The following is a 17,096-nucleotide window of genomic DNA, read 5'->3' as shown; positions in this document are numbered from 1 at the left end:
CAAGAGTTAAAGATTATCCAGCTTCATGCCTGCCATAGCTTACCAGAAAAAGCCTGACTGCATTTCACAGCATTCGTGAAAAGAGCATGTTTACAAAGAGAAAAGGTTTTCTTTTATTCTTCTAAATCTGGTAACACCTTCCTTTTACAGCTCCATGGTTGGGCACAGTTTGGTGGAGTATAAGGAAATCACTGACTATTTTGTAACCCATGGGAGAAGGTAGGAACAAAGTTTGTTACATTAGAATTTTTATACTCTGTTCAGTAGAAGTGATTCATTACAAACACTGTGAGAGTAAAGGTTATCTGGACAGTCTCTAGTTACTCAGTGGTACAGGAATATTTCAGAAAGGTACTAATGGAGTAAAAGTACAGATCTCTCACTTAATGAAGTCCAGAGCAGACTGAGTTTAATCAAGAGTTTTTCTTCAGAATTTCAGTTAATTGTGAATTAGTTCCATTTTATTATAATACCTGAAGGGTATCATTTTATGCTCAACTTGTGAATACTCAATGTAATTAATAATTTAAGTTCTTGCATTTGAGAACAACAGTAGATAAATTGTTGTTCAGATGCATCAACCATGAGCTGAGTCTTCTGGTACAAAGCCAGCATTTGGCATGCAAATGTTACATAGCCAACAGGGAAAGATTAACCTATTTCTGGTTCTTAGAATCTGGGCTCTTTTCAAACAAAGTGAAATACTGTAATAAAGAGTTATATATAAGGTCAAAGAGTATTTGAATCTCCATGTCACATGTCTGCATATCATCTATTGATTTCATATGTAATTGATCTGAAATCCATACTTCCCAAAATTCAGCCCACTTGCAAAATCAGATACAGGAATCATAATCTAAGGGTCACAGGTTTTCAGCTTGATAACACTGAGGATGGGTGGCAGAATTAAGAGAATGAAGAGAAGAACTTCCTCTTTACATTGTGCATAGCAAGTCAGAAACATCTTTGGGTAGTCACATGCACTGATTTCATCTGCAAAAGGGAAGGACCACTTCTGCTTGAAACAAGCTGAACTACCTTCGAGGTACAACTTTCATCCATTTAGACAGTGTCTCTTCTGATGTTTTTGTAAGCTTCAGGATTACAAGAAAATCTAGCATCGACCTCAGATTTCTTATAGAAGTATTTCAATATATAAATCTACCTCATATTATAAAAAAAAAAAAGGATGGCAAAAAAAATTAATCTTTAGTGTAATTTCTTTAGCATTAGTTTTAGATGGTTGAGATGGCTGCCTCAAAGAAGTAAATTAAATAGACTTAACATTTTCATGAAATATATATTTCACTTTCTCATTTTCTTTTTTTTTACTAGATTTAAAGAAATAGTTTTGAGCTGAATTATGGTGGTATTTACTAGAACTTTTAGAATAAAGTTGTTTTAAAATCCCACAGGAAAGGAACATTTAGAAACAGTGTGAACCAAATTTCTAAATCAGTTAATGTGATGACAAGGGTCATTGCTCAAAGTCACCTTAGTAATCTTATTAGAAGATGCTTTGAACATGAATAAAACACATTTCAAAATCCAAAGATGAAACTACTATTAAAAATTAAACTCATTTTTGAAAAATAAAAATCCGAAGTGTTAAAAAAACTGCAGACTTTCCTTTAAACATTGCAGTGACATGACTGCATTTTCAAAAAAAACTTCAAAGGCTTTAAATACTTAAGAAACCTCAAAATAGAAAAGGCTGTAATCTCACTTAGCTATTGCAGAAGAGTGAAATTATGTATTAGTCAGGGCTGCAAAGATTAATTTCTTTTAGTCAGTCTAATTTTATATGGCAGTGTTTGACCCTGTCAGCTGATTCTTTTCTCTAAAAAACAAAAGGTGTATAAGAAATAGGAACAGTCTAGAATCTTACAGTGACTCTATTTCTGCACATTTACATTTTTGCATGTTTTTCATGAATACCAGACAAAGTCTGGCTGCTGTGATATGTAAGAAATTCCTCCTATGCCACATTACAGACAGGTACTGGGGAAGGGTTTGTTTGATTTTAATTCAAGGATTGTACTCCATATCCTCAGTTACACTGAAAAATAATTGGAGCCTTAATCTTAATAGCAATAAAATGAAGCATACATGTCAAATGGAAGACAGGAGACATAACAAGAGAAGTCAGCAGTGGGTCATAGAGAAGAGCTGTATGAAAACTGAGGTTCTGTATCAGTAGCTTCTGTAACATAAATTGCATGTCTTCATAATTCCAGTCTTAGCACTAAACAGCCCACATCATGAGACCACCAAAAGAACTGAAACTAACACTTAACCCTTACTGATAATGATCTTACCATATCACAAATAACAGAAAACAGAAACCTTCTATTTTGTCATAAGTATTACAGAGTGTTTTTCTCCACATCTTCAATTGAAGTAGAAGGAGAAACCCAATCCCCACAGAACCTCTGCTTTCTAGACATGCATTATCTGTGGGACATGGGAGAGGTGCCCCAATGTTTTCTCAGCAGAAAGGACAGCATTTCTATAGTGCTGTAGTAAATACACGCAGCTAAAGATTTATAAAGTCTTTTCAGTTCCAAAACATGTCAGAAAGCAGAAAGATTTTCCATCATTACTTTACTTTCACCACTTGGATAAAAAAAGCCCAAAAGAAATGTATACATATGCCATCTCAGTTTGTCCTGTAATGAAAATACTCCCACCCACCTGTATTAAAAAAGAAAAGACTGAAATAAATTACTTGGATTTTTTTCTGGTGGTTTTTAAACCAAAAGAATATTCCACAGGCATACTAAAGTCTGTCTTTATCTGGCATTTTACTTCTAGACTAGTGTAAAACATTGCAACAGCAAATTTATAGTGTTGTCTCCTCTTTCAAAGGTCACAGCCATTTTCAACATCAGACTTCAGACTGCAACATGATCTATAGCAGCTATAAATCAGAATTAAAGGATATAAAAGAAAGGCTCTAATATACAATTTGGTTACTGTAGTTCTAAGAGTAGTCACATGGATTTCATATGAGAAAGAATAAATATTTGATGAGATGGAAGCTATCTTTGTGAGTTTACTGAGTCAGCAGCATGAAAAAAAAGCATTCAAATTAGTAAATATAAAAAAACCCAACTAAATTCAGAATTGGATTTTTAAAATTTTGATTTTCAAGGGCAATACGCAGTGGTGACTGCTCTAGGCAGAGCAGCTCATGGTCATCATCTGGAGGGGGTCAGGTCTGCTGCTGCTGCTTTTACTCTACCAGATGGCTCAAGAGACATCTATTTCCAAGTTTGAACAAAACCTGTTACTCTTCTTTGCAAGAAAACCATCTTCCAGTCCTACTCCAACAAACATTAACGTGGAAAAATTCTACAGAAATAGAAATGCTCTGCTTGATTTCAGCTTCTATTTCAAACACAGTATCAGCATCGGGTAAAAAATTCAGAGGAAGAAAGCACTGATTCAAAAATCCAGGCTAGCTGGATTTCAGTTCATTTAAATTAAATTTGATATTGGGTTTTACAATAAAAATAGTTTTTACTTTAAATTATATGTTTTTCTTAAAAAAGAAAGCAAGCAGCACTTGCTGCTTATCCCAAAATATTTGGGACTGTTGTCAAGAGCTTCAAAGCAAAGCTTCAATCAAAAAGAAAAGACACCCCATGTCATTTGCACAGATGAAGTTAGTAACATATTTTCTGATTTTTGTATAGTTGTAACTCTCCTGTGAGCTGTAGAACATTTTTAAAGGCAGAACGTAGAGCTTCAGCACTAAGCTCTGACTTCCCTTCTTTTAATCAAGTAATCAATTTGTCATTTGCTGCTATGGTGCTGCTAATAACCAGTTTGAATGTTCATGTGGATAGTTTTCAGGTTCTGGCTTGTTCAAATTTCTTGTCTTTGTTGACTGTAAGAAAAAGATGCAGCTTGAAAAACCCTTCTTAATAACAGAAGTATTTTTTTCCAAAACTGGATTATGTTGAACAACAAATTCCTCCCAAAACCAAAGAAAATCTGAAACTGTTTCTGGTGAATAAGAGTATGCATGTCCCTGGGAGATCAGATTAGCATATGAAAACCAAAAATAGTGGACTTACCAAATCCTCTAAAAAATGATGTATTTATCTTTACTAATGAAACAGCCCAGCCTCCACAGGCATACAGCTGACTACTGCTTACACTCTTGGTATAATCAGTAGTCAGATACACTGTAGGTCCCAAAACCAGGATTTGCAGGGTATTGAGTAGACACAATCTGCCAAGCACAGCACTGAGACAGCTGAAGGAAACAGCAGCTCTGAGCTGCTCCAAGCTTTTGAGACCAGAGAGAGGCAGATGCACTGCCTTGGGCAGAGGCACCCTCAGCATATCCAGCCCTTGAAATACTCACACTGTCAGTCCTAACCTCTGATTTGAGAGAGCACAAATATAATTAGGGGTATTACCTTTGATAAATTTATGATGTTTGTATTCCAATGATCTTGCACCAATTTTAAACTACTGCATCATTATTTTAAGGGTAGAATCCCTGAAGTGATCCTAGGAACCAAATACATAATTTTATAAATATAATGCCTGTACGACTCCATGAGGAAAGCACAAGTTTTTAATGCATTAAATAATTTCAACTGATTGGGTGTGGGAGTAGGGAACAACTTTTTACATGACCATCAGAACAATGAATATGCTGCAATGCTAGTACAGAATCTGTCTCTGTACCACCACCTGCAACAATCCTTTCAACATATTTCAATGATTTGAAAGGATAATTTAGTGCTTCCTAAATTGTTAGCAAAACAAGATAGCAAAAGTTACTACAAAGCACAAAATAATACTAAGTCCTCGACTTAAACACTATTCAAAGGACAGCTTTTATCCTGAAGCCCATAATACTTAGACATCAATTCCTGTATCTCCATTTATGAAACAAAAGAAAAGATATAAAAATAGTATTGGGGAAGGGTGACATGTACAACCCACAGTAAAATCTACTTGGGTTTTAGGAGAGGTTAATGAGAATAAGACAAATATTTAACTCCTTCCATTTGACTAAAGTGGTCCTGCTACCTCTACAGATAAACATGGAAAGCTTTTCATGTACTTACATATGTTCAAATTATTGAAAAATACTTAAATGCTTGCTAAAAATTGAGCTTTCTTCTACAGCAACCTAGCAATTCTGAAAGAAAGTAGGATCTGTTGAAAGCAACATGAAAGCTGCGAGAGAATAATCCTGCAATGCTGCTTCAGAATCAGATTTGTTCTGCCTAGGCTTGGATGGCTCAAAAATACTTTTGTATTTTGCTTCACCAGATTCTTGTTTTCCCCTAGAAAAAGAAGTTGTGAATGGCATCGTTTTAGAGACAGAAATTCTCTTACATGAAGCAAGCTCCTTGAATGCTCTTAGATACCTGGCACAGCAGTCTCAAAGACAGGTATTTAAAAATCATCATTATCAGTACACCACCTTGAATCCTCAAACATTTAGGACAAGACAGGAAACAGTGTTAAGAGCTTAAAAAAGGGAGGCTCAAACAAAAGTCACCAAAAACCTTCAAGAAAATTCTCTGCAAAAGCAAGCTAAAGTCACACAGCTACAGAAGAGCACATGAGTGTGTACTGCATTTTGCCACCACACATTTTGTGACTTGCATTGATTTGGGATGATGCTGCCCTGCTGTGGGAAGACACAGGGACTACAAATTACAGACATGGCCTCAGATGTCAGTGGGTACAACGACTGACACTGCAGAATCACTCTGTGCCATACAATGTAACTCTGGGTAGGGACTGTCAGTTTCCATTCTAACAAATATTGTCATCTCTCACTTCAGTGTTTTAAACACAAAAATTGGCTCAGCATTTCATGCTGGACTGTGCTGGTATCATGTTTGATCAGTTAAGCCAAAGCAGGCAGTTTTCTAGAATAGACTGCTGTATTTGCACAAACCAGATACCTTCTTGTGAATGTAACTAATGAAATTGGAATTAGGATTCCATACTTTTTCCTTGCAACTGTTCACTCTTGTTCCTCTGGCAGAAACAAAAACTGCCACTGCAGTGGCAATGGAATTAACTATGGAAATGGTCTTCATCCATGAAATCAAGATCAGTCAAAAGACTACAACAACAGTGTTTCCATCTAAACAGTACTTGGGAGACAATCAGTGAAGCTCACACTGTCTGTCCCACCAATTGTTTTTAAATTAAAGCATGAGAAGAGAATCATTTCATGTTACTTTGTGCAACTTTGCTTACACTGTTTTGTTTTTCATGAGATCTCCCTCACCCTAGTGTCCCATATGGAGCAGTAGAGACAAATGTGCTTAATTTTATCAGATAACAGCATAACAAACTGAAGAACTGGGAAAACACAAAAGGATCAGACTGCTGCATCACACATCTGAATCAACTGTAAAGCCAAAGCATTCCTCCCTCCCAAACCTATCCTATCTTCAAGCTCTTCCGTGCTTCATTTTCTCACTCTAATTCTCATCTCTATCCAAATATCAATCTTTCTAAATGAAAAAAAAAAAAGGAGGAAGTTTTGCATATTTTTTGGCATTTTAAAACACATGGTGCATTTCTAAGTGATTACTAGAAAAATCATAGTTATCATAAGGAAAAGCCAGTAACGAGTTTTTAAAAAGTTGTTTTAAAGCTAGCAATCTGTTAAAGAAAAAACAGCTGAAAAAAATGTTTTTGAAACAGTTGGCACCATCTGTTTATTAAAAAAAAAAAGAAAGAAAAAAATTACTGTAGTTAGCATAAGCATTGCTTAATTCAGCACACCAGCAAATAAGTGAAAACCCCATCAATTTATTTTTAAATAAAACATGAATTATCTGGATTTTGCCAGAGATAAATAGACTGTGACATGGTAATGTGCAACTACGTTTGACAGCATCCTTTAATACATATTTCTTTATTTCTAAATGTCTCATAGACACTCAAAAGATACTTTAACAAAAACCACATTTAATTCCCAAATTCTGGGGTGAAAGCCAAGTAAACATTATGAACTGGGCATCTGCTTACCCAAGACCAACACATGGCATTTATAATTTTGCCAGTTCAGTTAGTAACATATCCAAACAGATGCCAAAGGAAGTAATCCAAAGACTTCTCAGGCAATGGGAATGAACTGGCCTTATTCAGAGGCAAAGCATTAAAAACCACCTCATGCATGACACAAACATACAAACATAGTGCTAAGCTTACAATGCACAGGAGGGGTAAACAGAAATGTTAAGGCAACAATGCAGATGCTCAGAAGTAGAAATAGGAGCCTCTTCCACACATTGTCAGCTGTTGGCAGCTTCTCTTGCCCAAGTGCACAATATTCACTTTCAGTGACAAGAGCATCCCTGTTCTCTCAGCAACCTAAATATGGAACTCACTGGCAACCAAGGTAAGGTAAGTTGTGCCTGATCTACAGAATGATTTTGGGTTTGCCGTTACAATGCCCAAACTCAAACACTGACAAAGGCAGACTGATTTCACAAACACTGATCAGCGTATTCTCTGACATCAGGCAAGATTCAGTAAGGGTAACAAACCCTGAGACTATCTGGGAAAACAGGAAAACCTGGAATATACAGATAGCAATGATGTGCATGAGGGATATGTTGCAGATACATCTGTGTAGCTGTGCCAGCCCCCAAGATCCAAAATGGCACTGTTAAGCCCACACTGGGATAAGCCTGGTGCTACTCACCGTGCTGGAGACCCCAGCTCAGCATCATTTCACACACAAACATTTATGACCATCAGGCCCAGCGCTAAATCTGAGGTAATGTGCCTAAGCAGACCTGTGGTGACACCATCCTGCTCAGGATGCCAAATCCAGGCAAACCTTTGTTCAAGCTCAGTGCTGCAGGAATGTTTCTGGACTCCAGCTGGTCCCAGTGATAGCTTACATGCCACTGCAGCTAAGCTAATCAAGCCCACCAACTACTAAATTAGCTAATAACGCTTGCTGGAACTGACTACACATCTATGGCCTGACTCACTCACTAAACTAACCAGATAAAGCCCTTGGTGGGGGCTGGTGGGTGCTGGTGGAAGTCACTAGACTGTAAGCAACATTTTAATCTTTCAGACTTCATGCTTGATAAGATTAGCCATGGCTAATGGTTTCTGCAGCCCTCTCTTCCTAGCCCTAAGAATACCAACAGAGTGCTCCTAATACAGGCCGACTACAGGGAATTCATGTATTGCACCAGCATAGCAAATATTCCAAAATTCCATAAATTATACCAACAAGTAGATACTGGAAATTTGTATTGATTCACTCAGGACTGCAGGGGATGTTGCACCACCTGGATGTAAGTGAAGAGAGAAAACCATGATGTGAAGCAGCAGCAGCAGCATAAAACTTCTCTGCCTGTGCTGACCTATGGCATCACCAACTGATGTTGTCTGCCCCAAAGCTCTCAGTGAACACTTAACAAAGCAAACAGACAAAAATCCTGAACCTTGCTGAAGACCAGACACTGCCCAATGATCTGACCCTCCAGTAATGGAAAAGGCCATCAATCAAAAGGACACTGGAGTCCATCTGGAGGTGATGACATATGTTCAGAAAGAGCAGGGCTCAATTTTACTGCCTCTGGGGCACATTCAAGGAGCTGGGAGAAGCCTTGAAGGTCAGCCTTTATCAATGTGTCAATAGCCTCTGCATCACGCCCACTTCACTCCAAGAATTCATTTTTCTTGTTTTCTTTCAAGATTGCTAGCATACAAACTCCAGCTCATTCTCTCCTCTATTATTTCATTTGCCCTTTGTTTTTTTGGACATGTTTTCCATTTGAAAGACTTGTCAAAATTTACAGACTAGCAATGCAACATGGAAAACAAGACATCTAGAAAAATGAAGGGAGAAAACATTTGAATTCATGAGTACTTGACAGTGGAATAAGTCACACTGAATTTTGCACCAAGCATAATTGCAAATATCTTTTTGTATTTTTTAAGGAAATGTCCAATAATGTGCCAAAACAGCTTAAAATAAAACAGTAGAACAAAACCAAAAAAATCCAAAACCAAAGCCCACCAACTTAAATTTTAGGTCTGAAGGTACTTCTGATCAAAATGAGCACTGAAGACGTTTTATTGTGGTACTTCTGAAAATGATTCCATAATAACTTAGAAAAGTAAGTACTCTTTATTGAAAAAAAAATACCAAAAAGCTGTGAAAAATTTAGGACAGACATTCAAACTTTACCCTCTGACTCCTACAAATAATATTCTGTCTTCTGTGTAGGTGCTGCCTGTGTGGGATCATAGTAAATCAAGTACATTTGACCTACGGAGCTTACCATGACTGTAAGTGAATGTCAGAGCCAGGCATGCAGGATGTCTGATGCTGCAGCCCTGACTGATAACTAAGAAGTCAGATATAAATAAATCTGGAACAGTTGGGATTGACTGTTGTTTAGCACTTTCAGACAGACGTTCAGGGCAACTGGCAGGGGCTTTGAAAGCTGTTTCCTATATTAGAATCATGACAAAAATAGAAGTGAGGCTCCATTCCCTTGTCTTCTGCTAAAATAGATCTTACTCAAAAACATTTTACAAGTTTGTTAAGGCATAACTAGTCCACAGTCACATAGAGAACAAAATCAAAATTGGAAGTCCCATGTTAATTCAACAAATAGTTACTTACTGAATTAATAAGAAGAAAAAAAAAGAAAAGGGAAACAAGTAGAGAATACGAAGAGATAATAAGGACAAGGAGAAGCTAGCTTTTCTACTTTTTTAAAACAAACTTTTAAGTGAACACACAATTAGAATTCACTAGCCAGAAAGACCCCAGAGATCTTTAAAAATAACATAAAAAGAGAAAAGCATATATTTTACCAGCTGTCCTTAGGAATATTGCAGGAGGGTTGGGGCTTGGGGTGGGTGTTTTTTGTTGTTTTTGGGGCTGTCTGATTTGTTTTTAAATTCAAGAACAGATGCTGCATAACTGCTGACAGCAAGGCTGAGTGGTGAGAATGAACAGGAAAGAGGAAGCATGTATGGGCTTATCTTCTGATTTTAAGTGTCCCAAATATTGTTCACAGGGCAAGTATTTGTCACAGTGTTATTTTGCCTCCAGCAATTAAGCTTCCAAATAAATTAAGGTGGCTTTTATTTGTGTGTTTTTATAGTCAAACTATATCTATCAAAATATTTCAGGATTAGCTAGTTCACTGACTGAACAGCCCATTGTTCTGCCAAAATAATCAGTGGCCTTAATGAGCAATTAAGAGCTTCCAGGGTCAATGAGAAATGAAAATCTTTGCATATAGAGCAGAAATCTTGTGTACAACTTCCTGGTACTGTTTCAGATCACGAGTGAACTCAGGAACTACATGCAAGAGGCACATGTGAAAGAGAGCAGAATGTACTGCACAAAATCAGAGAGAGCTGGGTACAGCAAGAGCAGTTTGATTTAGCCAAGTAACCCTCCCAAAGAGATTTCCCATAAGCTGTTCTCTCTCACCCAAAGCAGGTGTGCATAACGTTGTGCTGCCTGATCAGAGGCTGCCCCACCTGCACAGACTCTGGCCCACCCCAGGTGCCCTCTCAGCAGAGCCTGTTCCGTGCCCCAGCGCCCTGATGTGAAGCAGGAGCAGAGCTCCTGGCTCACAGCTCACACTGGAGTCACTTCCCTGCAGAACACTGCACACCCAACCCAGTGACCCAATCCAAGGGACTTCCTCTCTTACTCCCATGCGTTTGGCAACGTGCAAACCACAACAGAATCAACGATGAAATTTCTGCAACTTGCATTCTACCTACTGGTGCTGCAAATTAAGGCATAATTCAAGGGTTCAAGGTGTGCTGAAGAAATACACACAGAGGAGCACATTTCAATAACCACATTGTGAAATTTTTTCCCATCAAGACAATGGCTGAAAATATGCTTGATGAAAGATAGAAAATTCACCATAAAGAGTCAAAACTTTGCTTTATAGTGGATGTAATTTCCTTTCACCAGAACAGCCTTCTTAAGTATGCTTTAGACTAATTACCTTTAGGTGGAAAATATGACTTGCTTTCAGCTTTGTGAGGCCAGTCCACCACAAGAGGTCCAAACCTACGAAAGCTGGCAGTGATCTCATCTACAAAAAAAACGAATGAGGCACCTTAGAGAGGGCATAAAAACTGACAGTGGCAAGGTAAAAAGGTCTTACTTAAAAACCAACAAAACAAAAACAGTGAAAACTGCAATGATTTCCAAAGCAGATGCCTAAATATTTTTTCATCTCTGTGGTGTACATGGCTGCTTAAAAAAGTGATTTTACATTCCACTAGTGGAAGTCTGCAGCAGGATTAAAAGCAAACATGATCTATCAGAAGTGAACATGCTTCAGCTGCGGTCTATTTCTAATTATAGCCACAAAGCAGGGTCAGATGCAGCCACATGGGACTGATGGAGGAGCTCCATGTCAGCACGGCTGCTCCTTGCAGCCTGCCCTAGAAAGAGGCTGCAGCAGGTCATGGCACTGTGGGCATTTCACCTTCCTCAGGTCCTTCAGGAAATCTCTCTTGAAATCTGCCTGCAGTTTTTTCTTCACTTTTTAAGCATCAACTTGGAACCACCATGTAACACACATCACGAGCTATCCTATAGGACAATTTTATTTTATATGCAAATCCTTCAGAAAATAGTAATTTAAATTGCTTTTGAAAAAAATCTTATTTTGTCAATGCATTTTTAAACATACTTTAAAGAAAGAATTAGATTAAAATCGTGTCTAATGTGATGTTAGGTAAATCAGAACAAGCCATCAGGAGAAAAGGCAGTGGGGTTTTACAGTTTCTGGATTGCTGTTTGAGATGTGTCCAGTTTCTCTGACCCCATGAATTGCATGCCAGAACTTCAAGCATCTGGAGACAGAACACACATGTTGTGTACCTGAAGAGCTGAAGGTTAAAGGGTTACTGAAGGAGATCTCTCAGGAAAGCGGGTGACAGCTCCCACGTCACCATGTTACTTCCTCACAGGACAGACTGGGCATGTATTTTGACTCTGAGTGACCCAGCAGTGTGCACATCAGTTGTCCCTGTTGGGCTGCTGCTTCTTACAGCTGCAAATCCAGATTACCCACCAGACCCCATACAACAGCCCTGCAACTCTTGGTGTGATGTGGGAACTGTATTTGAGGTGCTTGTAAACATAGACTGGCAACACACACTATTTCTTCATTAAAACTGTACATGGTTTAGGCTTCAGATTAGTAGATTAGAGATCTCCTTCATTTCATTATAAGGCATCCTCAAATTCCCTGTGTATGCCCACTGAAGCTAGACAGTGGTGGATTCCAGCTATATTCCAGCCATGAAAAATGCACCACAAACTGTCATGATTTTAGTCTGGGAGTAAGTTTGTAGAGACATGAAAGTAGAGCAGGTAATGATTGAGAAAAACTCTGACCATCCTTGCTGAGTAGGTTATTACTTTGTAACCATATTATTACTCTATATTTATCATCTGAACCCTAGATACATGCTGGGTATAAGAGCTGATTATTTAAAGCCCACAGTATTTTGGTAAGAACTCCATTAAGAAAGTCTTTAAAGTCAACCACATCCAAGAATAGGAAAAGACTACAGAGGAGAGACAGTACCCACTAAGTTCCCTTTTTCAGCTTTCCCACTTGACAGTCGTGGGAAGACATGCAGATCAGAAGACCTGCTAGGCAGCCACTTCTGTCTCCATCTCTTCTCATCTACACGAGAACATCAGGTAAACTCTCGGGTGTTGCAGGGGGTGGCAGGGAGCGTTTGTTCTAAGCACTGCCACAAGCACTACAAGAGACACACCTGGGAAAATCCATTTGCCTCTATGAAAATATCACCTCTTTAATAGTAATTATATGAAGCCAATTCCTACATGTCAGCAATGCAAGTGATTCACAGTACCTTCATCAATGTCAGGAGGAAGACCTCCAACAAACACCTTTCTAGAGTAGCGTTCCACTCGTTCCCCATTCTGACAGCGTGTCGGAGAGCTGAGACCCGAGGATAACGACTGATCCCCATGGCTGTCGTCTAGGAAGCCATCCTCAAAAGGAAACAGTGAAGACCGACCTGGAACAGATTTTGTAGGATCTATAGTCAATGCTATTTCCCCTAGAATGAAATATTTCAGTAAAAAAACTTTCCCTTTTGCTGTTTCACTTTAACAGAACTTGCACTAAAGGACCAGCTAGGTGGTCCAGTTTTCCAATTCATGTTCTTTAGTACTGTTTCTATTTTTCCAAGAGTGTATTACCTTTACAAGACAATAAACCTGATTTAGCTTTAAAACAAACCCTCATGAATGGATAAAAACTAAAAACAAGTTATCTGATGAAATGATGTATCATAGCTATAGAAATAACCTTTGCAAGATTTACTTTTCAAACCAGTTAGAGATTTACACCTTCCATAACAGATCTTGAAGGAATGATCTCAGGATCCCTCAAGCCACTGCACTGCAGGGCAGGACAGTCCTCTGAGTGCCGTACAGGGTCCTGACAGCAAGGGCTGCAGCACTTCCACCTCCATGGAACACAGGCCCATGCTGAAGTAGGGGGGAAATATGGAAAAGCTTTGGATTGTGGATATTAAACAGGAAGTGAAGAGATTCCACAAACAAGAAAAAAATCTTGTTAAATAAACCACAAAGAACTTGCACTTGAAGGAAAACATTGTTAGCTAGAACAGCCTGTCATCCTGTTTGTTACTGAGTTAAAATATCCTTTCAGTAATGAACAGGCAAAATCAACATAAATGGCTGCTATGCAGTTTGTTAATGAAAAGTAAAAAATTTATTTGTAACTATTTGATGCAATAGCACCTTGTTTCTATTATAACAAAGTATACACACATTATCTTAAGAACAGATTTATTAACAAGGAAGAGAAAAAATATTCAAAGACTGCATATGAGCAACTCTTGCCATCTTTGGCATTTAACAATTCCCTATACCTGAATTGAAAAATACATCCTGCAACATAGAGAGATGTATAAATAAGAACCACACCTCAACTCTGAAAAGGCTACTTGTCTCCTCATACCCTGGAGGATTTCTCCCTGGGATGGAATTATAATTAATTGATACAAACAATTTATAGGAAGGTTGATTACAAAATAAATGTATTTATACTTTTGTAAGTGCACATAATTAAATTCAAAGGTAATGAATCACATGAAATTGACATAGCAAGACCTATGGTTTAGTATCATACTGGTATTAACAGCACAGGAAGTGAAGGAAATAAAAACAGGGGAAAGGAGAAAAATCAAGACAGAGGGACAGCAATCAGAAAAACATATACACTGAAAATATCAGTAATTGTCTCCAGTAGCAAAGGACAGATCAAAAAAAGAAGGAGTAATCCTGTGTAGGGAAAACGAGCTAACAAAGTCAGGAAAGTCACTGACACACAACAGCAGCCTGATTTTTAATTACAAACATCAGGCATCAGAAAAGTGTTGATTAAAAATAATATAATAACGAATTTGAAACAATGAAAGAGATTACAGACAAAAAAATCCACTGAAGTAAAAATCCTACTGCGCATTTACACATCAACATAAAAAATAGAGTAAATGCCACAATCAGAGAAGGACGTAGAGCTGCTACCTTTCAAAGACTTGTCAGAAATGGTCAGAGCATAAAACACAAAAGTTTTGATGAATATTCCATTAATGGACAAACACGTCATGCCCATGTATAAACATATGCATTTCAACATAAAAGAGAACATTTGCATGAGAGAAACAATAATGAAGAATACTACAACTGTGTAAAAATATCAAATCAGAACACTCATTGAAAAGCTGGAAATCTGAAAATATCTCAGAGATTGACATTACTGGAGAGAAAAATAATCTTTTAATTCTTGACTATGAACCTACCTTCTTGTAAAAAAAGTAAAAAAACAACAAACATGAGCCATTAGTGGAAGATGACATCTCAAATTAATAACAACGAAAATACAGATCTGCAGAGGAGACTGACTTCTGAAGGAAATAGTAAAAATTCACAGCAACTTAGAAAGCAGGTATCACCTCTAAGCACCATGACAGACACTTGGCAGTCTACAGGCACCACACTCACCTTAAATAAATGCAAATGATGTTCTAAAAGTTTATAGCTAAGTCAAGTATAGAGCTAAATGTAAGAAGAATACATTTGAAATAATGGAAAGCATACAGACAAGGGAATGGGGAATGACTGTTCATGGTCTTCTCCAGTAAGGGAAAAATGAACTGCATTGAACACAATCAGTACATGCCAAGGCTGAAAGCAAGGCAAACTTTGGAAACCCTTGCTACAGACTTTTTGGGATGTTTAAAAATTTATGTAGGCTTAGAAAAGGGAATGAATAAGAACAGGAGAAAAATGCAATCTAAGGCAATAAATATTTAAACATCACCTCAAGAGACCCCCTGGGCAAATTTCTGGGAGAACAGTATGGGAAAACATCACTAAATGCACTTTTTTGTTAACATACTCCTGTACCCCTCCCTGGGCATCTCTGAGTTGTCAGTGTAGCAAAATAGTTTGGGCTGATTTCCCACAGCGGTGCTTACATCTGTACCTGAAAAACTGATTGTAAAAGTTAAAAAACAAGGTACCAAGAACATGACTCAACAGCTCAAAGCATGATACCTAGAAAGAAATGCTCATCTCTTTTCTCAAAGGAAAGAGAGAATCAAGTAGGGAACTAAGGGTTTATGGCAAGCCTCAAGAAATGTCTGACTAAAGTTCTTCTCATTGCAGGTGCTTAGTCCCAATGACAGAATCAAACACTAATTAAAATATCCAAGTATAACAAACATAAAATGAGTCCTTGCACAGACTTGCCTGTGGTTACTCTGCATATTATCCCAATGCAAATATTAAAAGCAATAACAGAGAGGGATATACGAGAATATTTGATAACCAACACATTTTTTAACAGACTGTTGTAGAATTTAATGCTTAAGGTTAAGGAAGCTCAAAACCACCATTATAAAAGTCAAGGTAATGATAAAGCATGAACATCACAAACTTCAATATGAATGAGGCAAGTCAAAATCCCTAACATGATTGACAAGACACACACACACAGACCTCTACTTGTTAGCATGGAAAAGTCTGCATTTCACACAGGAAACAAGTCTTGTGGCATGAAACATGCTTCTTGGTAGTGAGAAAAAAAATATGAAAAGCCAGCACATTCAGAACTTGTTTGCCCTGTTTTGTCTTTACTAATATTTGTATAAAACAGCCTAAATTACAGCCTAATTCGTCACAATTAGTTCTGCATTATTGTATTTTGCTTCTACAAGTAAACAGGAGTTGCCAGTAATTCATAGTATCCTACCAATTCCTACCTCCTTTCCTACTTTGGTTGCATTTGATCAATCTGGAAACACCTGCCACAATCTTAAAATAAAATTCAACAGTGTTCACGTGCACAGAGAGTAAGTTTGTGAGGAAAATCTGAATCTTTTGTTCCAGATTTAGCTATCAAATGAACACTAAAATGTGCCAGCTTTGAACAAAATCAGAGCAAATTCTGCATTACAAACTGTGTTAGTATGGCCTGTACAGCCTACCCCCTCAACCCATGCAAATGACAAGCTCTTTGGCACTATTGCTTTGTGTGATGGATACATCTGTCTCTAAGGTTCTTCACACATGTGATGCAAATTCTACATTTGGAAAAGGGGGCAATGTCACCTGCATAGCTGGCAGGGAACTTCATGGAAAGGAAGATAAATTAAGTTTAATGCTAAAGCACCCCATGAAGACGGCACTGCCTAAAAGTAATTGTTAAAAGCTGCCATTTTCACTGTTATTTTCTCAATAACAACCAGTCTGTGTAAGCTACAGCACAGGACATAAATGTAAGCTGCATTAGTGGCTTGCTCAGTACAGCTGTTGCACAATTGCTCAGAATAAACTCATATGCAGCACTGTACATTTATAAAATATTTTCAGTTTGCTTTTATGTTTTAAGGGTTGTCTATGATGAAATACTGTTAAAATGTGCTCAAATACTGTATCTTTTTAAAATGATGATCAATATTCATTGTTGAGGACAGTTACTAGCATTGGTATTCATACATGTTCTATCTGA

At 37.7% G+C, this 17,096-nt stretch overlaps 1 protein-coding gene across 3 annotated transcripts in view; it reads right to left on the bottom strand.

Annotated features, from left to right (window-relative positions):
- The window catches only part of CPEB3 (cytoplasmic polyadenylation element binding protein 3), a 79,964-nt gene that overhangs the window by 14,223 nt on the left and 48,645 nt on the right, over positions 1–17,096 (bottom strand). For all 3 annotated transcript variants that reach the window (XM_084210317.1, XM_084210319.1, XM_084210318.1), the window contains exons 5-6: positions 12,901–13,068; positions 11,007–11,096 (exon numbers count right to left, since the gene is read on the bottom strand). In XM_084210317.1, the coding sequence (XP_084066443.1) occupies positions 11,007–11,096; positions 12,901–13,068 (258 nt within the window). The remainder of the gene's footprint in view (positions 1–11,006; positions 11,097–12,900; positions 13,069–17,096) is intronic.

Source organism: Fringilla coelebs (genome assembly GCF_963513975.1).
Source record: "Fringilla coelebs genome assembly, chromosome: 8".
Lineage (NCBI taxonomy): Eukaryota > Metazoa > Chordata > Aves > Passeriformes > Fringillidae > Fringilla > Fringilla coelebs.
Note: the sequence above shows the minus strand (reverse complement) of the source record. Positions and strands in the feature narration are given on the sequence as shown.